Source organism: Felis catus, chromosome B4 (assembly GCF_018350175.1).
Source record: "Felis catus isolate Fca126 chromosome B4, F.catus_Fca126_mat1.0, whole genome shotgun sequence".
NCBI lineage: Eukaryota > Metazoa > Chordata > Mammalia > Carnivora > Felidae > Felis > Felis catus.
This window is the reverse complement of record NC_058374.1, coordinates 123,926,466-123,947,540: the sequence shown is the minus strand read 5'-3', so window position 1 is coordinate 123,947,540 and position 21,075 is coordinate 123,926,466. Positions and strand designations below refer to the sequence as shown.

The window sequence follows — 21,075 nt, the reverse complement described above, 5'->3', positions numbered from 1 at the left end:
TAAGCTGAAGTTGGAAGCTTAACCAACTGAGCCACTTAGGCACCCCTGTCAGAGTACATCTTAAAAGTTCTGGTCACAAGAAAAAAAGTGTTTTTGTATCCGTGCAGTGATAGATGGTAACTAGACTTACAGTGGTGATCATTTTGTACGCCTGAAACTAATGTAGTATCATTTGTGATTTATACCTCAATAAAAAAACCCAATGTAACCCTCTAGTATAATGTAAAAGAGAAAGGTAATTTATTGCAAAATAATATGCATTCCAATATGTAAATGCTCAGACATGATTCCAGTAGAAGCCACAGTGGAGTAGGCAGGTCATGGAAAATGACCATGCTTTCGAAAGCTGCTAGTGCAGACATCCATGGATGTGTTGTAGTCAAGGCTCCAACATCATGAGCAGTGTTCCCATCAGGGTCGTGATTTTCTGAAATCTTGGTATCATTTCAGACGAAACAACATATAATCTTCCATCACTTTCTATGGTAGTTGTATTCCTAGGAAATTCAATGTGTTTTGAATCTGTGCAAAAATTACTTTGCATTTACATGAAAATGGAGTTGGTTTCTAGGTGAGGTCATTAGTAAGGTTACCCCCCCCCCCCCCCCCCCCCCACCCAAGTGACTGTCTGGCAGAACATGTGAAAGCAGGTAGACCCCAGGACACAGCTGCATTGTGTGTGACTGTCCTGTGTTCTAGGACATCTCGAATTCCTAGAGCACCCCTGTTGAGTTCCACTGCTCTAATCAGCTTCCTGTGTTTTTGAATGCTCATGTGTTTTCCTACCTCCAGACCTTTACCTTTGCTTTGTCTTGCTTGATATCCCTTTACCCTCATCTCTACCTGTGCATTCCCCGAAGCTCGTCTCACATGTCTTCTGCATGAAGCTTGTCTTCATTGTGATGGTTCTGCATCACACTCCAGTACTCTTCAGACTCGTATTCTGCCTTGAAATGTGTTTTTTTTGTGTGTACTGAACCCATTTTCACTTCCCTCAACTGCTTGACTTTATTTACAGATCATTTTTATCTCCTTTTAGCATTGAGCACAGAACCTTAACACGTAACAGGCAACCAATAAGTATTGTTAAACATAGTTATTCAATATGCTTCTAACAGAATCTTAATGCACCTGAGAGATGTAAATCCATTAAAAGCTTCTTTGCATAACTTGATTTTCTAGATTCTAATGTGCCTAAATTTCTATGGGAAACATGGCCTTTGAAAAATAAAAGCATAGACCAAAGTTGTATGTAGTAAAATGCTCTTAAAGTATTAAGCAGTTGATTACAATTTTGGGTTGCTCTCTGCTATGTCACACAATCAGAGTTTGCAAGTTAGTCCTCTCAAATTACATCCTTTGCCCTTTGCTGGTTTATAGCCTGATTTTCCCTGGTAATTTACAGATTCGAAGGTCTGGGGTCCAATATTGCAGATAGAGTAATTTAGGATTGGTTATGTCAGATTTGATGTGGGCGAGAACTGAAGAGACCAGGCAGTGGTGGGGGATGATGCGTGTGTGCCCCTGCTGGACCACCCAGGTGGTAGCCGTGGCCCCTAAACAGCCACCTGACGTTACAGAGCTGCATAAACTTCGCAGACTGCATAGACTGGCTTCTCTTTCTTCCCATCCAGCTCTTTGTAACATGAACTATTTTTGCATTTTGGAAGATGAGAGTAATGCTTTGGATCATACAAAATATTTTTTATATAAAATCCTGAAAATGTATAGGAGACATCTGGTGGTAAATATCATTATCCCTTTTGGGTTGAATATTTTTAGGCTGCTAATCACACATATACCTATATGTGTCAGCTGTACAGCTGTGAATAGCACTCATTGTTCCCAACCCCTTCCGCCTCCCCATCCCATTAACATATTCTAGCAATGATGGAAACATTTTTGCCTAATTTGAACAAATTCCTATGCTCTAGGTACTCAGCTTGAAACTGATGTTCTTAACGAAGGCTCAAATGTCTTGGTTTTTTCACTTCTGGTGGAGGTTTTCATTGCTTCCATCAATTTAAAGCCATGTATACTTGTCCTAGATGGAATTGAAGAATTGATTGGCATTTATGGGATTTTAGGACAGAAGGTAATCTCTTTTTAAAATAATACCTATTTTATTACTGTTTTATAAAAAGAAAACTCCATAATTTAGAAGGTATGTAACATCTTTCTTTTTATTTAATGTTTTCAATGTTTATTTTTGAGAGAGAGAGAGAGAGTGAGAGAATGAGCACGGAGGAGGGGCAGAGGGAGAGAGACAGAGAGGGAGGAAAGCAGGCTCCAGGCTCTGAGCTGTCCGTGCAGAGCCTGACACAGGGCTTGAACTCATGACCACGAGATCATGACTTGAGCCGAAGTCAGATGTCCAACTGACTGAGCCTCCCAGACGCCCCTGTAACACCTTTCCATTGCATTGCATATCTATAGCTATAGCCAGCATCGTTTATAGCTACTACTATATGTTTTATTGAACAAGTACTTCTGTGACACTTACAACAGGTCAGGCACCTTTCTAGGCACTTTATAAATATTAACGCATTTAATTCTCAGAAGAACCCTATGAAAGAGACACTGTGATCATCATCCCTGTTTATACAGAGGGGACTGAGCATGGAGGTGTTAGGTGGCTTGTGTTAGACTCAGAATTCAGACATGGACAGTCTGGTTCTGGAAACTATGACCTTTACTTCTGCCTAATTCTGCACCGCCCACACCCCCCCCCCCCATTTTATACATTGATCAGGCATTTATTGGACTCCTAGTATTTTCTTTATGTTGTATATTATGACCTGCCTCATCTATACTGATTATGCACATACCAAATCCCATCGATTGGTTGCTATCCTTAGTTTTTCTTATCTTTTTTTTTTAACCATTATTTTTGAAGGAGAGGGAGACAGAGTGTGAATGGGGGAAGGACAGAGAGAGCGGGAGAACCCGAAGCAAGCTCCAGGCTCTGAGCTGTCAGCACAGAGCCCAACGCGGGGCTCAAACTCATGAACCATGAGATCATGACCTGAGCCGAAGTTGGGCGCTTAACTGACTGAGCCACCCAGGTGCCCCTCCTTAGTTTTTCTTCTGTTTGACCTGATATTGGATCACTGGAACCTTGTGAAGAATTTTCTCTAAAACTTAAAAACACATGTAATTATAAATTAGGTAAGTAATATATGTTTCTGATAGAAAATATGATGAAGAAAAAGAAAACAGAAAATTAGGTATACTCACAGTCTCACCGCTCTTCAACGTTTTGGAGTATAGCCTTCCTTCTTCTATGGATGTCTATGTACACTCCTTGACACTTACGTAAATGAAATTACACACCATATTGTTTTATAATCTTTTTAATTTAATGCATGGCAACCACCACACATTCAGCAAATAGTTCTTGACCACTCACTATAGCAAAAGCACTACAAGCAGAATCAGACATGGTCCCTGCAGAGAAACGGAGCTTTCGTTCTAACAGGGGATGGCTGATGTTAATGATGCTATTACACAAATAAGGACAAGATTGCAAACTGTGACAAGTGCTGGGCTTTGATATATAGGAGGATGACCGAGTGATGGCACGGAGATGCCAATGGCATTGAAGGAAGCGATTACTTACATTTCCTGAGAGAAGGAGATGCTCCATGCCACTCGGGGCCCCAGGGGAAGTATCAGGGTGGTCAGGAGGCAGAAGACTGGAGCCAGGAGAAGGCCAAGGCCAAAGCCTTCATTGGGGTTCCCGTGGGAAAGGTAGAGGAAGCCATTCAGGATTGGCTAGTTTGTGTAATTTCAGCAGGCTTTGTGGCACAGCTGTCCCTAGTTGTCTGGTCCTAGCCCCAGGATGATGATGTGGGGCAGGGAAATATTGGCTTGGTGAATGCGAGTCAGATAAGAAGGTAGGTGGGGGTGTGTTCTTGGATCTGTGGGTCTGCACATGACAGGCATGTTCCAGGCAAGCTGCCCACCACCCCCGGGACTTAGCTTGCCTTGGGAAAAACAGTCTCTCCTGAATCTCTAAGGCCCCAGAGAAATGTCACAGTATCAAAAAATAAAAAAATAAAAATAAAAATCCCTAACAGTACCCGAAGACACACTCAACTCAGTGCCTGGCTCAGAGTAAGCACTCACTGTTTGGTAGTTACTGTTGTTATTATTATTATTATAATATTTGCGATTATTAGTCAAAGAGGGGTAGGAAAGGCTGTTAAAGGAATCTAGAAAGATCTGATTAGGTGTCTATCTTATCCCCAAATAAAGCCATTTAATTTATGATAGTATTGCTGTACAAAGCAAGATTCTTCATCATAAAACAATGTTCTGTTTTTCAATTGAATGGTTCAGTTTACACTCTTAGATTTCCCTTGATCGTCACTATAGGTCATTCTTTAGAAGCCTAAGATTTGTCAGATTACTTGCTTGTAGGAACCTTTTTTTATTTTTTATTTTAACTGTTTATTTATTTTGAGAGAGAGAGAGCAGGGGAGAGGCAGAGAGAGAGAGAGAGAGAGAGAGAGAGAGAGAGAGAGAGAATCCCAAGCAGGCTCTGCACTGTCAACACAGAGCCCGATGTGGGATTCAATCCCATGAGCCGTGAGTTCGTAATCTGAGCTGAAGTCAAGAGTCACTTAAGTGACTGAGCCACCCAGGTGCCCCGTACAAACCTCTTTTTAGAGGCCACCTTTGTACTATCAAATTCATAACAGATGGGTAAGTCAGTGAATATAGTTCTGTAGAGTGTGAATTGGTATCATCACCATATTGCTTACTATCCACCTTATCACTAATAACCTTCACCCCAGCCCTTAACCCTCTACCTACTCACTATATTCTAGCTGCTCTAAGTTTAAAAACCATCAGTAAAGTAGTTTAAAGTCTTTAAAGTTTTCAAATATCTTTGACTTTCTCCACCAGGCAAAAGATTTTTCTTGGCTGCCATGCTCGCTGCCTCCTCATTGCAAAGTCATCATGAGCACTGTCTCCTCCAGCCTGTCCTACAAGTTGCTATGTGCTCGCCCAGATGTGAGGACGGTGGAGTTCATTAGCATAGGAGACAAAGAAGTGAAACTAAACATCTTTAGACAGCATCTCTCCATTCCCAACAAAGACCCCCTCCAACAGAGCCAATCCACTTTGAGGAAAAAACCAAACCCGAATCCTTTAAAACTCACGATCCTAGCGAATGAACTCAGAGAATGTAGAATCTACCGAGATGAGTATCAGTGTCTGAAGGAGTACTTGGAGGTGGTGTCTGTTCAGGAGCTCTGGGAATTGATTCTGAAATGCTGGATTGAGGACTATAGCTGGACTTTTACACCAAAAAAGGCAAATTCAGACACGGTGGCTTTAGGAGAAGGTAGGCCTTGGCCAGTATTGACAACCTGCTAGAGTCCACAGGGAGAAAGATGTATGGTGGACCACTCAGAGGAGGAGGGTCCAAGGATGGGGTTGTCAGAGAAAATACAAGATGCCCAGTTAAATTGTAATTTCAGACAAAGAACAGTCCTTTAGTAAAAGTATGTCTCAATTATTGCATGGGACACACTTATACTAAAAATTAGTTGAATTACAAATAAATAATTTCATTACAAGTATATCCCAGATTATTGCATGGGACATACTTATACCCAAAATTAATTTTTTGTTTATCTAAAATTAAAATTTAACTAGTTACTCTGCATTTTTATTTGCTAAATCCAACAACCCTGTCTAGGGAGCTCTATGCTGACTGTAAAGGGAACCATATTAGACAATTTTTCAGGAATCTAAGAAATGGGCCTTTATTATTTCTATAACTCAACTCTTTTGAGCCTATAGTTCAAGTGACGGCAGAAACCTAATTCAGTTCATCTAGGTTAAATCCATCAATTCAGCTTTTTTTTTTTTTTTGGTACGATTCAGGGTGTTTTCAGTCAAGAGAGGATTTGTGTCCTTCCTGTGTGTGTTTCTTTGGGGTTGAGCTTAAATCTGAGGGTCTTGGTGCCGGATGTCCTTGGTTGTCATCTGTCCCTGCTGGCTTCCACTGAGGTGGTCATGGCCCCAGATGGTCCACAGATACTGACTTCCTCCAATGTTGGCATCCTCTAGGATGGCTGTGTTCCCATCTGTTCTTGGGTTGTTCGATCTATGCTGCCATCTGCTGCCATTTTCCTTCACTCTAATGTGAGGAGGCCCCTCTCCTCCACTAACATCTGCACTCTCCTGGAGCCCGTAGTCTTGTGGGTACTCAACATTCCCGACAGAGAATGTTGGTTGCTCACTGCACCTTCAGAGATCTGGCTCTGTAGCTGTCCCCATAGTGGTTTCTGCTCTCTGGTTCTGGGGGCATCAGAAGATCTACAGGCACCGGCCTTGTAGGCTCCCAATGAGAGGAGGCACAGCACAGGCTGTCTGTACTATTGGGTCCCCAGGTGCATCCAGTAGGTCCCCTGTCCCTGCTCACAGCTTGGGTTCAGGGAACAGCACAGGCCCACCTGAGCAACTCTGTTGCTCTCTTCTCCCACTGTCTCCTCCACCTTGCTTGGTTCAGTCCTCTTTAGCTCACCCTGTAACTGAGCCTGTTGTTTGTGGTTAGAAGACATATTCCATGAGTTGGTCAGGCATTTTTGTCTTTTGATATTCCACAGTCTTTTGAGAAGCAAAGTTTGTTCTCAAAGCCATTATCTCTGCTAGGAGCTTCAAAAGGCTTTCGAAACTTGAGTTTCTACCATAATAACCTTCTCTTAAGTTTGATGAATTTGGAATGGAGCAGGAAGGGGGATGTGGGGGTGGGGAAAGAAGCAGAAAATACTTGCAATGAAAGACACATTGGTTGGTGTGACCACATATTGTCTTGCCTCATTTTTTTTTTTTTTGCTCTAGACTTTGCATTTCTCCAAATAAAATGAATTTCAAATTTAGTGTGCTCTCCCTCACCTGCAAGGAGGTGAAAGAAAGGTCTCTGTGCCCTGAGAAGAGTCACGCAGGCAAGGTGGCCCATGGCTGTGCCCAGGGATATTCCTGCTTGTCTGGGACTGTGTGGGAAAGCCCAGGCCCTCCTCTCTCCAGCTGACTTTCCTCCTCCTGCCCACTGACCCCTCCTCAGGCCCAAGGCACTCAGCCACAGGTACAGGAAGAACTTGGTAAACCTGGGGTCAACTTCAGAAGGAGCTTGTACAGCTGGGGCTGAGCAGCTCCCTCTGCATAAAGATTACAGGTGTTTGAGGTTCATTCCCCAGTCCTGGCACAGGAGTCCATTTAGAATGGTAGACTTTGTCCTTTCTCTCAGTGGTCTTAAGGATCTCTTTAGAGCTGGTCATAAAGCCAGTGGGAATCCAGCTCTGGCTGAAAAAGCTAAGGGTCAGGTGAGTAACATAGAGCTGGCTCCAGTGGTGTCTGTGGCAAGATAGCAATCATACCAAAAAACCATTCAGACCCATCGATGCAAACTTGATATTTGAAAGTATTAATAGACTGCTCAGCAGTATGATAATTGGCAAGCTTTCCAGCTTATAACCATAGCTAACATGGATGTATTAGTTGGGACAAAGTGGATGATAACTTAATGCCTGAAAGTATGGGCTCCAAAGCCAGGCAGTCTATGCTCAAATCCCAGTTCTGCACTTACTCCTGTGTGACTGGCTAAGTTATTTAACATCTCTGGGCTTTATTTTTCTTATTTGTAAGACAGGGGAAGTTATATAGTATCTGCCTATAGGATGATTAAAGGAAACAAGTTGTATAGTCATACACGGCATTTAGACATTTAGAATGGTGCCTGGCAGATGTGAACGGTTCTTTTTGTCATTGCTGTCATTGTGTTATCTGTATAGCCCTGGATGTCTGGGTGGCTGACACTCTGTGCTTTTTGAGCATCTCACATTGTGGATTGGCCGAGGATGAGATATTCCAGCTTTTGGACATGCTGGGCTACAGGGATCACTACAAAGTGACCATGTTGCACTGGGCTGCCTTCTGCAATGCCAGCAGACAGTGGGTCCAGGAGAAGCCCAGTGGCCTCCTGTACTTCAGGCACCAGTCCCTGCGAGTGCTGTGGAGCACAAGCTTCTTGGTAAGGGCTTAAATCTGTGTAAGAACCTGCTAGTTCGGAAAAGGGAAGTTTGCATTCAAGGGAAAGCTTGCAGCTAGCATTTCTCAAGTAGGAATGAATCTGTAAACATGTGTATACATGGTCATATAAATTAATACTTGTACCTGGTTGTGAGTAACTGAGACCTGACTTCAATGGCTTATGTCCCAGGGTTTATTCTCTCACATGAGAACTTTCTGAAAGTAGGCAGTTCAGGGCTGCCCTGTTGGCTCCACAAAGTCATCTGGGACCCTCTTCCTTCTATGTCCCTGATCCACACATTAGCTTGCATTCTCAGGGTCATCTCATGTGCATGACTGCTGGAAGCAGCATGGCTGCTGGAGCTCCAGCCATCGCATTTTGGGCAATAGGAAGGATGAAAAGAAGGGTTTGCATTTCCTTTTAAGGAGCTTTCCCAGGTTTTCACCAACATTTCCACTCTGTCTCTAAAACATCATTTGGCCACAGTTAGATATGAGAAAAGTTGGGGAACAGAGGTTTCAATGGAGTGTGTTGCTACCCTAAACTAAGGTGGGCATTTGTTACTAACAAAGATGAGGGAGATGGTTATTGGATAGGCATTAGCAGTTTCTGCCCTAATTCTGAAATCAAATTCTTTTTTTTTAAAGTTTATTGATTTTGAGAGAGGCAGAGAGCATGCGTGCACTTGTGCAAGTGGGGAGGGGCAGAGAGAGAGAGTCCCCAACAACCTCTGTGCTGTCAATGTAGAGCCCAATGTGGGGCTCAGTCTCACAAACCATGAGATCATGACTTGAGACGAAAGCAAGAGCTGGATGCTTAACCAACTGAGCTACGCCGTCGCCCCTGAAATCAAATTCTTATCCCCTTCTGAAAGGATTGAGGTCTGAATCTGAGAAACAATGGCAATCACAGACTCTTGACCTAGAAGCAGAGCCCTCTAGCCACACAGAGAACTTCTGGTTCGTGGACTTCAAAAACCTTACATCACAGCCTCTGCAAAGATTCTAAGCTCTGTGCAAATTTCCTTTCGGGTTTACTATGTCCTCTTTCACTTTCTTTTTTAAAAGATTGTTTCCCTCCTACATTGTCGTCATTCCCACCACCTCTTAAGTTACATAATGTAGCGAAGGGGGGTGGGGAGTGAGGATGCTCTTAGGTGTGATGTCAGTTCTTCTGCTCACTTGGTCTCTGATGGTTTGCAACACACTTAGTCTCTCCATTTTCCTGTAGAACAGTAACACTCTTGGAGGTGCAGGGACAAGGCCATGGTGGGGCTGTTAAAATTCTGGGTATATGCTGTAGCCCTTCTCTGCACTGTGAGCCCCTAAAGAAAGCACTGCTGGCAATATTCACTATTGTCAGGAAAACAAAGACAACAACAACAACCAGGATGTGAATACATCTTTACCAGAGGCGCCAGGAATTGTAATTGCAACAATTCACTTCCAGGTAGCTTGAACATGGGAAGTAAAGCATATCCTACAAGGAGAAAAAAGATGCCAAAGCGAAGGCTGTAGGACTTGAGTCTGCTGTGATATTTTTTCGTAAAGGGCTATCTTTTGATATATTTTGTCCCAATGTCTTCTCAATGATTTTGAGGCAAACTAGTCTCTTAGCCACACGTATATGTGGATGCTTCTTTCCTTTGAAATTAATACTCTGTTTACATATTGTATTCAGTTTGTAAGTATTGTATTCAATTTGTAACTTAAGTTACTCCTACCAAAAATTGGCTAGTCTAGAGGCAGGCTTTGTACCCTGGGCTGTGGTCCAGCAACGTCTTTTCCCTTTTTGCTACTAGAGCTGAGGATTGTTTGGTCTTATATACTCTTTGTATGTGGGTGAACATATGCGTGTACATGTGTGTGTGCATGTGTGCATATCAGTGGGGCTGAAAAGGGAAAGGGCGGTTAGGGGGGAGACCCAGAAAGCTGGGAAATGCTGTTCTAGTGTGGCCAGAGCACCGTCACATCTTGTTGCCCCTGGCCATCATAACCACCACTATTATTTAGTGCTTTCACTGTGCCAGCCGCTTCATATACGTTATTCCATTTATTTCTTGTGTACACAGAACGTTCTCTGGCTAGGTTAGGTCGTATCAGTTCTGTTTCCCACCAGCCTCCTAGAAAGTCCTCACCTGCCCCAGGTGCCTGTGGGAGACCCTGAGCAGTGTTACCTGTGCTCCTCTGTCTGTTGGCTGTGGCCACCACGTAGAGGCTCTTCTGGTTTGTGCTTACTGACGTGGGTACCTCCCAGCTGCCCCTGCAGGGCTCCCCCCAGGAAAACCAAGCCTCATGCTGGGGTCCCTGTCTCTTTGCCCTCCGGCAGCCAGTCCTTGAGGTGTCGGGATGGTGCTGGTGTCCAAAGGGAGAGAAGGTGTTTTCTGGGAGACCTGAACCATGCGACGACCTTCTCCCCCAAACCTCACCCTTTCCCGGGGTCTCAGGGAGCCCTTCCTGGAAAGAGCTCCTTCCTTTACTTCGTATAACCCCTCACTTCATAGAAGCTCCGAAAACCAAGTCTGTGAAGCCCATTTTGCAGCGATTAATTGTTGAGTAGAAGGGTCCAGCCTAGCATAATGGGTAAAAGTGGCCCCTGATGCTAGATCGGGGTGAGCCTTGGCTTTTCCACTTCCTAGCTGAAGACCGGATCCCTCTCTACCCACATCCCTCTTTTGTAAAATAATAAGTGTACCAAGCTCAGAACATTATGACTAGCAAGCATTCAATGTGTAATTCATGTAATTACAAGCACTTAGACTAGGCCTGGCCCATAGTGAATTCTTAAGAAATGTTAGCCATTCTGAATTCTCCCTTTGTTTTACTCATCTGTCTCCCCTGTGGCCTTTTACCTACTGTTCTTCCCAAAATGATCCATGCAAATCAGCTGGTAATCTTGAATTCTGTTAGCCTAAGTGTTATTCCATTTCATCAAACACCTTCAAGCAGGTCTGAGTTCCCTGGGCCCCACTCCAGTTACATTCAATAGATGTTTGCTGAATGAATGCACAGCTATTCCTGGCAGTTGGCTTTTTGGGCCTGCCATTTCTAGAAGCTTCCATATCCCTTGTTTTGGGAGCCAGTACTGACCCTCAGCCTCTGGTGTTTGCCTGTGGTGGAATCAGGATCTGGAGGGCTGAGCACAGGAAGGGAAGTGTGAGCTACTCACTACCTGTTCACCTGCTACCTGCAGGTGACACTGTGGTCATGGTAGAGGAGCAGCCTCATTTCACCCTGTCTTTACCTCACTCCCAGGCCCGCATGCTGTTTGGCGAAGAGTCTACCTTCTTTCCGACTGGCAATCGCTATGGCATCTACTATAAATGATTTCTTGTTAAGAGCAAGGACTTTCAATCTGACAGAACTGGCCTGGCCTTGTGAAAGGTGCTTAACTTTCTAAGACTCAGTTTCTCACCTGCAAAATGGGGATAATGGTAGTGTTTACCTCGAGGGTATTAAAAATGCTAAGTATACCTAACGTAAGGTGCTTAATACAGCGTCCGGCACAATGATAAGCGCCGTGGTGGCTGTGACAGCTAATTGCCAATATTTCCAGCCCCTCCACCCACCATGGGAAGCACTTTCTGGTCCCTTTATTGGGGAGCACCTTGTGACCCGTTCTGTCCAACGAGTTGTACGTGGCTACTGGCAATGTTCAAGATGGCGGCTGGTCTGTCAGTCCTGGCATGAGCAGACCTGGATTTGGAGATTCAGCCAGGACCATCATTATCTGTGATGGCATGATGAACCTTTGCTGTTTTAAGCCACTGAGATTTTGAGGTCGTTTGTCCACACAGCACAATGTAGCCTGTCACGAGAGAAAAGAGCAGTACGGAAATGTCCACCAGAAAGTCTGTCCGTGAGAACTGTGCTGAACTTTGCACAGATGATGCTGTGGTCAGGCCATTCCTCCCGTCTCATGTTAAGTGGAGAAGCACTGAAATCGAGTCAGAAGGTTTGAATCCTGCTTCTCCACTCACGTGCTGGCCAGAGACCAGCCACCTGGCCCCTCTGACTTTAAGTAATTTCATTTGTCATATGGAGATTGTATTAGGGTTCTCTGGAGAAACAGGACCACTAGGATTAGTTCTCTATCTCTTTCTATCTCTATGTATCTCTCTATGTGTGTATCTCTACATAGATATCTAGAAAAAGATTTATTGTGCAGTTTTGGCTCACGTGATTGTGGACATTGGGAGGTCCCAGGATCTTGCCGTCTGCAAGCTAGAGGTGCGGGAAAGCTGGTGGTAGTGCTAGTGGGGACCAGGGGAGTCATTGCTATAATTTCTAGTCTAGGTCTAAAGGTCTGAGTGCTGAGAAGACAGAGGTTCCAGCTGGAGCCGAGGGGAAGATTTGCCCTTCCTCTGCCTTTTTTTTTCTATTCCGGCCCTCAACAGATTGGATGAGGCCCGTCTGCAGTGGTGAGGGCAATCTCCTTCACTCAGTGGACTCATTCAAGTGCTAGTCTCTTCCAGAAACCCCCTCACAGGCACACTGGGAAACAGTACCTAACCAGCTCTCTGGGCATCCCTTCGCCCAGGAAAGTTGACATGAGAAATTATATGGGAAAATCACAGGGATTTTCATATCCTTTCATATCTCACAAGGGCATTTTGTAAAAAGATAAACTTAGGGCACCTGGGTGGCTCAGTCGGTGAAGCATCCGACTCTTGATTTTTGCTCAGGCCATGATCTCATGGTTCATGAGTTGGAGCCTCACATCAGGCTCTGTGCTGGCAGCATGGAGCCTGCTCAGGATTCTCTCTTGCCTCTCTCTGCCCCTCCCCTGTTCACGCTGTCTCTGTGTCTCTGAAAATAAATAAATAAACTTAAAAAAAAAAAGATAAACTCAGTGTTTTTTATGAAAATGTTTTGTACATGTTAAGCATTGTGTTTAATACTCTAAATCTTGGATGCGGGGTAATATTTGTCCCAGTTCTCTTTCTCTCTCATTCCCCACAAAAATGCCCTTGCCATGCTCAGTGCAAGGAGGAACTTTCCTTCCTCTTCCATGGGTTTCTGAAGCAGGTGTGCCATCCAGCCCTGTGTCCCATTCATCTTGCGAGAAAAAACATCAAGCAGAACATTTTAAACACTTCTATTTTACCTTTCAAGGATAGGTATCTTGAAGTTCTTCTTTTTTTTTTTTTTAAGTTTATTTATTTATTTTGAAAGAGAGAAAGGGGGAGAGAGAGAGAGAGAGAGAGAGAATCCCAAGCAGGCTCTGCACTGCCAGCACAGAGCCTGATGCAGGGCTCGAACTCACGAACCATGAGATCATGACCTGAGCTGAAATCAAGAGTCAGATGCCTAACCGCTTAACTAACTGAGCCACCCAGGCACCCCCTTGAAGTTTTTAATGAAACCAAGCCCTTCTGTTTTTAAGCAGGTTGTTTCTGGGTAGTAAGATTGGTTGGAATCATTTCTCTTTGCTAGTGAAAGCATAGTAAACTTGGCTCTAACATCCAATTTGCCATTAATTTGCTTAGCTCCCCGCGGCCTAGATGAGACCCAGGTGGCAGGTGAACTTCTCCAAATTGCGTGTCCTCAAATTTTGGAAAGTGCTTATTTATGTGGTAGCTGTGGTATATGTTTAACACAGAAAAGTGGGTTACAAATATTTCTTTGGGAGAGGGGAAGACGCCATGAAAAATGAGCATGCTCCCTAGCTTCTCAAAAATCTGGGTCAGTGATCACAACTGTAACTAATTCTTTGGTAAATTTGGACTGACTTATAAGAAGATGCATTTTGGGGGCACCTGGGTGGCTCAGTCAGTTAAGCATCCGACTTTGGCTCAGGTCACGATCTTGCAGTTTGTGGGTTCGAGCCCTACATTGGACTCTGTGCTGACAGGTCAGAGCTTGGAGCCTGCTTCAGATTTTGTGTCTCTCTCTGCCCCTCCCCACTCGCTCTGTCTCTCAAAAATAAACATTAAAAAAAAATCAAAGAAGATATATTTTTAATATTTCAGGTTTTTTTTTCAAGCTACTATTTCATTGTGTCTAATTATGGCCACAGAGCTGTTATCTACTGTATGTTTTATTTTTTTTAATTAAAAAAAATTTTTTTAACGTTTATTTATTTTTGAGACAGAGACAGAGCATGAACGGGGGAGGGTCAGAGAGAGAGGGAGACACAGAATCTGAAACAGGCTCCAGGCTCTGAGCCATCAGCACAGAGCCTGACACGGGGCTTGAACTCACGGACCGCGAGATCATGACCTGAGCCGAAGTCGGTCGCTTAACCGACTGAGCCACCCAGGTGCCCCACTACTGTATGTTTTCATACACTAAGAAGGCAGACGCATTCAACTGTCATTGATTTTTCAATAGGTGTGGTCACTCCTGTCAGAGAAAGCCATCCATATACCTTTCAGAACCCAACAAATCACAAGAAGACACATTTCCACCGAATCTTAGTTCAATACTTCCAACGGCAAACCACTTTCTGGAGGGTATTTGAGGAGCTGCCGTGGCATTTGAAAATGAGTGGCTCCTGGGGGGGGTTTGTGCAGCTTTCTGTCAAGTCCTAGGTAAGACGTGTCCTCTTTATGTGGCGTTTGGGCAGATTTCGTTCCTCCTTCGCCAAACACTGTGTTTGGATACCCATGGCTCCTTTCAGCAGGGCACGTTCATTCACTTAGTCGTTCGGCAACCCGTTCGTTCATTCGGATGGGCCCATCATTCGGCACCAGTTTCTGTGGCTGATGGATTCCCAGCGTTGCTCCATTGGATCGTCTGGCTCTGCAGTGTTCTCTTCCCTTCTTGAATCCACATGGATTCCTCTCAGAGAGGAGGATTCCAGAGAGAGAAGGGCTTGTAGTTGGGCAAGGACAAAGGATTGGCTATATTCTCCTGCCAGACCCACCTAATCTCCTCCCTTTCCTTTCTTCTCCCTCCTCTCCACCCTTCTCCTTCTCTTCATCTCCCCTACTTTCTTGTCCTCTTATGTGCCCCTTTAGCAGACATGTATCATTGACCCACTCTGTCTCCCATGTTCTTGGAGGCCCCCGGGATGCAGGAATGAGTGAGATCTGGCTCTATCTAGCTGGGCAGATGTGGAGCCAGAGAAGAGCTACACATGGGGAACAGTGCTTCGCTAGAGCAAAGACCCAGAGCTGGGCACGCTCGGGACTGGGAGGGGCTTGCTCTGCCTGGTAGATTCGGGGAGCCTGCCTAGAGGAGGGGCCTCCTGGACAGAGACGCGGCAATGGCTTTGACTGCTTAAGAGGGACAGGTTCACCTCTATCTGGTGACCTACCAAAGTCGTAGTGGTCAAGGAGTTTATGAATAGGCTAATGGAATGGGGCAAATCGAACAGCTTCCTTCAAGGCATGAAATACTAAAATAACTCACATGAATTCATTGTGTTACAAGTATCACAGATTCTGTATCGAAGATCCAAAACCTGAGCTTCTGGACATGGCTGCACCTCATCCACTACTGGAATGTGTTAGCAGAAGTCGGATATGATGCTGCTGGGGCCTATTTACTCACAGTGGCCAAGGTTAAAGCTGAGAAGTGCCATAAAATGAGGAAGAGACATACACTGTCAGGTACAGTGAGTAGCTAGGTTTCCATAGTCCATTTCGCTGGGATGTTAAGTGGCCAAGAGTTACTGTTCTCCCGTTTCCTCATCTAATTCCAATCACTCCAACAGACCTCCCTGTGTGTTCCTACCCACAATGTAGGCCACCAATTTCTGAAGCTAGGAAATGGGGGGGGAAAGTGTTAATTCTGAAATGGCTCCTCTGTATCGTCTTGTTGTGGCTGTTTCCTATGCATTTTTTTCTTTCTCTATTTTCTCATGGCTTCAACCACACTGCTAACATCTCCCTCCTTGATCTGCATTTGCAGCCTTGATGGCCTTTTGGAAGGTCGGTGTATGTGACTCCTTTCCTGAGAGCCACCAACAGTGTTGCTGCTCGATCAACAGCTTTCCTGAGTGACCAGCTGTGTAGTTCAGATGACATAGATGCAAATCCGAATTATTTCGGATACTCCCTCCCAGCTTGTTCTTTCCATGTTCCCTCCATCTGCTCACAGTGCCCCCAGCTCCTTCCGGTGCCCCTCACTCGGCCCTGGAGACACGCCATTGCTGTCGAGGATGGCTTCGATCTGAATTGCAATGGCAGTACTTGGACTTGCTGCCTAAGGGCTTGGATCTGGACAGCACTTTGGCTCATATTTCTTCCCTTTCTCCCTTGCCTGTCTCTCTCTGTCCCCCTGTATTTCCGGGCTCACTAAACAGTAATAACATTCATTCATTCTTTCAACAGATAGTAACTGCGCACCTTCTCTGGGACATCGGACTCACTGGGTGCTACTACTGACATCATCAGTGAACTAGTTCAACGAATTCAACACTAGCGCAAAAATGACCCCTGCTCTCATGGTTTTGCTGTCTAGTGGTCATAATAACAGATCTTGAGCATTTGTCACGGGCCAGGCTCTAAGTTCAATTCTTTATATGTCTTTTGCTTGATTCACGTCAAATCTCTGCAGTCCTGCTAATGCCTTGGTTGAAACTCAGGAAACTGAGTCTCAGAGAGGTGAAGCAAGTTGCCCAAGGTCTCCCGGGTAGTTAGGAGTGGATTTGGGCTGTGGTGTTCCAGCATCCCTTTTGGTCCTTAAGCATGTAGCCTTTACCTGTATTCTCACTGCCACGTATGAGTTACGTACCTTTGGAATTTCTCCGATCCACTAAACCCTCCGTGTGGAAGGACCCAAACGATCCTCCACAGATTCCAGGATGCCTCTGGAATTGCATCAGTGCTTAGGGCTGTAGGGCGGAGGAAGCAGGGAGGGGGCGGGAGGTGGTGTGGGGGGAGCACGGTATGTCATAGGAAGCTGGAAGCTAGCCCCCAGAAGAGATCTTGAGGTGGGGGTGAAAGTCCTTCCTGATGATGTCACCCTGCTTGTCGGCACATGGTTGTTATGGTGATGGAAAGGCCTGGGGGCTGGGGGTTGCCAGTGGGAGGAAATCACCTAACATTTCAGCCTGTGAGAATTTTCTGGATGTAAATGAGCCTAGTTCAGAATGTGTCCCTTTGAGTTAGGCTGGAGACATGTGCAGGGCTTTCTGGTGATTCCATAAGCATGCTGCTCTGAGCTGCAGCTGGGTAGTCTCTGCTTACTCCAGGCCCCGGGGGGCTCCTTAGCAGGGGGTCCCGGCCTCCATCACTGCTGCCTTTGCCACCTTCCACCTTCCTCATCCCTCGTGTTCAGTCTTGGCCGATTCCCGTAGATTTTACTTGGGAATATGGCCTCTTGCATCCTCTCTCTCATGGCAGCCGGGCCCTAATTCCCTTTCTCTCATCAGTCTTCATGAAGCAAAGCAGAGTCAGTCTATGGCCATTTGTGTGTGTGTGTGTGTGGGGGGGGGGGTCTTCCTGAAGTCCTCCCATTTGGGTTGCTGAAAATAGAAGTCATAATGTTACAGCAAATACTCAGCGCCCAGGAAGAGACAAGCCCACGCACTCTCCGGGAATCAGAAGAGACTGTTTATTGCCCACGGGTGCTGGCCCAGCGGAGTCACCTCCAAAGGCTGAGCCCCGAACCTTGGCATTGGCCTCCTTTTATGGCTGGGAGGGTAGGGGGTGGAGAGACAAAAGAAAAAGGGGAGGGGGCCCTTATCAGTGGTGTTATCTGGGCAGTTAGTTGGTGGAGGCAGCAGGCAAACAAGATTAGGAAGCCAAAAGTATGCAAGGGAAGCCTCGGGCATCTGGCTAGCCCCTTTTATCTTGTTTTTACTAGCTTTTCTTCTCAATAAGACCAGCTACTTGTCACCAAAGTGACAGAATAGCCTTTGATTCATTGGAATGGGTTTAATGATAGCAGGACTCCTGTATAATCGTCAGAGGAGGCTTTCCAGGGGTCTGGTTGCTGTCTGGGCCTCCCCCAGACATGGCTTTTCCTACCGTGGTTATGTAGCCACACGTAGCCACACGCAGTCCTGAGACATTCTGCCCTCCTAGGGTGCTGCTGGAGGCAAGACCCTTAAGCAGGAATGTTCTTTCAGGCAGGTTTTTGAGAAATCCTGTATCATGGGCTGCGGTCTCAGGAATTGCTTGCCACTTCAGCCCTGTCCTCCCTTCTAATAAAGAGGTCTGGGCAAGCGTGCTTTGCCATGATTACCAGCTGATCCTCTGAATTAATTCAAGCGTTCACTGAGTGCCTGCGTCGTGGCGAGCCTGGTGCTAGATGCCAGGGACGCAGCAGTGGACAAGACAGACAGGGCTCCTGCCCTGATGGAGCTTATGGTAGAGTATAAAACAGACCCTACTGAGAAGTGCAGCTGAGGGCGCGGTACACGGTGGTGGTGGCCCGGCCCCAGAGCCCGGAGCAGGAGGTGTGACCTTGTCTCAGGAACTGCAGAAGCCACTTTGAATAAGTGACATTTCATCTGAGGTTTGGAGGAGGAGTGAGAGCTGATGGGACCGAGGGCCGAGGGAACAGCATGTTTGAGGACCCTGAGTCAGGGGGAGAGTGATGAACCTGAAGAATTCAGCAAGGCTAGTACGGGTCCAAGAGAGGGTGGGCAGGCTCATCAGCCTGATGGGGGAGCCGACGGGTGTGTGAGGTCACTCCCCACCAGGAGTCTGTGGCTGCAGCTCCGGGAAAAGATTGCGTGCCCCGCCCCCATCCTAGGGCCTGCCGCCGGACTGTGTGCTTTGGCTCCCCCTGGTGGCTGTGATGAGAACCAGAACCCTAACTTGCTCGGTTGGTGGAAAAGACTCCTGGCTCTGAGTCTGGAAATCGCTTTTGCCCCGTGCTTCCTGCCTGTCCACTTGCTGCCTGGGTTTGCCCTTCCTTGCGAGATGCCTCTGGGCAAGTTACATTTCTGACGGAAGGCCGAAGGCCGGTCGGGAGGTCTTTGAGTCTAGAGGACAACGCCATGGTCGGGTCAGGTTTTACAGATTATCTGTGTGATATGATCAGCTTGTTTTTAGCTGGAGTCCTGGGTCACAAAAAAGTGGAGACAAAGTCAAACACCAGAAGAGACAGACTAAAAACAGATGTGGCAGAAGGACTGGTCCCAGAATGGCTCCATGTTGGCAGATGGCTGACTACCCTCCCAGGTGGCAGATGTGGTGGGTTGGGGAGAATCATGTTGTTTTTCAGGGTCAGGCTTTCTCGTTGGAGCAAAGGGTAAATGCATCACAGTGCAGGATCTTGTCAGAAGGTTGTAGTAAATGGGACAATATCAGCTTTTCATGAGTAATGTATGATGTTTTGCCCTCTGATACTTTTGGAAACTTCTAAATATTTTAGATGGAACAAATCATTTATTACAAATAATTTAAAAAATAGCTCAACAGAAAAATAAAAAGAACAAAAAATTTACAGTAGCCACAGGAAATATGAAATATCTACGAATAAATGTAACAAGAAATGTGTGGATCTTTATTTTTATAAAACTGTTTCAGAATTATAGAAAATAAAATTTTAGTATATAGGGAGACATACCATACTCTTGGATAGAGCAACTCAATATTGTAAAGCTGTTGGTTCTTCTACAATTGATTTATGTACATAAGACAATTCTAATTGAAATCCCGATGGGATTAAAACATTTCTAAATTTTCAAAATGATTTTAAAGTTCTTGGAGAAGAAGATATGTGAGAGTAAGAGTTTAAAATAATGAGGGCAATTTGAATGTCAACTTATTTAAACATATTATGAAGCTGTAATAATTTTAAAAATGCTACTGGGAGCAAAAATAGACAGCTCAGTGGAACAAAATAGAAAGCTCAGGTACGGACTCAGGTATGGATATAAAAAATTAGTAAGTGATAGAAACTTTTCAAATTAGATTATGGAATAAATTGAATAAATAGTGCTGTGATAATGGTTCACTACTTGGTAAGAAGTTAAGTTACCTGAGCCATTACACCAAAATAAATCCCAAGAAGATTAGGGTTAAATGTAAATTAATGAAATTTTATGTTAAAAAAAAACTATAAGAAAATGTTGGCGTCTAAGCAAGAAAGCAAAAGAGTAAATCACAAAGAAGACAGTCGATAAATGTGTCTAAATAAATGAAATTACAACATGTAAATCAAAACAAAACAACACAACTCAGAAAATTAAAAACACAATTATAAGACTAGTGATAACTGGCAAAAATATTTGTGACATACGTGGCAGGCAAAAGATTAATACTTTTAATAAGTAAAATGCTCTTAAATAAAATAATGAACCCTTCAATAAAAATAGGCAAGATCTTGAGCAGGCCATGCAAAGAACATTTTTAGTTCTTGTCTGACTTTACTTCTTATCACTGATGGATATATATATATATATATATATATATGTATATATATATATATATGTATATATATATATATATACATATATATATATATATATATAGTTTTGAGAGTGAGAGAGCGAGAGAGTGCAAGTGTGTGTGCACGCATGCGAGCAAGGGAGGGGCAGATGGAGAGGGAGAGAGAGACTCCTAAGCAGGCTCCACACCCAGGGTGGAGACTGATGCAGGGCTAGATCTTACCATCATGAGAACATGACCTGAGCTAAAATCAAATGTGGGACATTTAACTGACTGAGCCACCCAGGCACTCCACCAAGTTTTGAATTTTAATAAGGTCTAACTTAATCAGTATTTTCTTTCATGGGTTATGCTTTTTGTGGTGTATTTAATAAATCATGACCAAAACCAAGGTCACGTAGGTTTTTTTTCTGTTTCCTTCTAAAACTTTTGTAGTATTTCATTTTATATTTAAGGCTATGATCCATTTTGACTATGTGTTTTGCGAAAGGTGTAATATCTCTGTCTAGATTTTTTTTTATACGGATGTTCAGTTGTTCCAGAACAACTTGTTAATTAAGACTTCTTCCATTGAATTGTCTTTGCTACTTTGTCAAAGATCAGTTAGACATCTAGAGAAGATTTATTGGTATTGTATTGAATTTATAAGTCAAGCATCTTAACAATGTTGAGTCTTCCAGTCCATCAACATAGAATCTCTCTCAGTTTATTTAGATCTTCTTTGATATCCTTTATC

General features: G+C 44.5%; 1 protein-coding gene across 1 annotated transcript in view; it reads left to right on the top strand.

Moving 5' to 3' along the window:
* LOC101083779 (putative tetratricopeptide repeat protein 41) overlaps positions 1-21,075 on the top strand; it is a 77,174-nt gene that overhangs the window by 31,565 nt on the left and 24,534 nt on the right. The window contains 7 exon segments of the mRNA XM_045033176.1: positions 1,935-2,095; positions 4,912-5,353; positions 7,809-8,020; positions 8,023-8,047; positions 14,380-14,546; positions 14,548-14,579; positions 15,424-15,602. Coding sequence (XP_044889111.1) covers positions 1,935-2,095; positions 4,912-5,353; positions 7,809-8,020; positions 8,023-8,047; positions 14,380-14,546; positions 14,548-14,579; positions 15,424-15,602 — 1,218 coding nt within the window.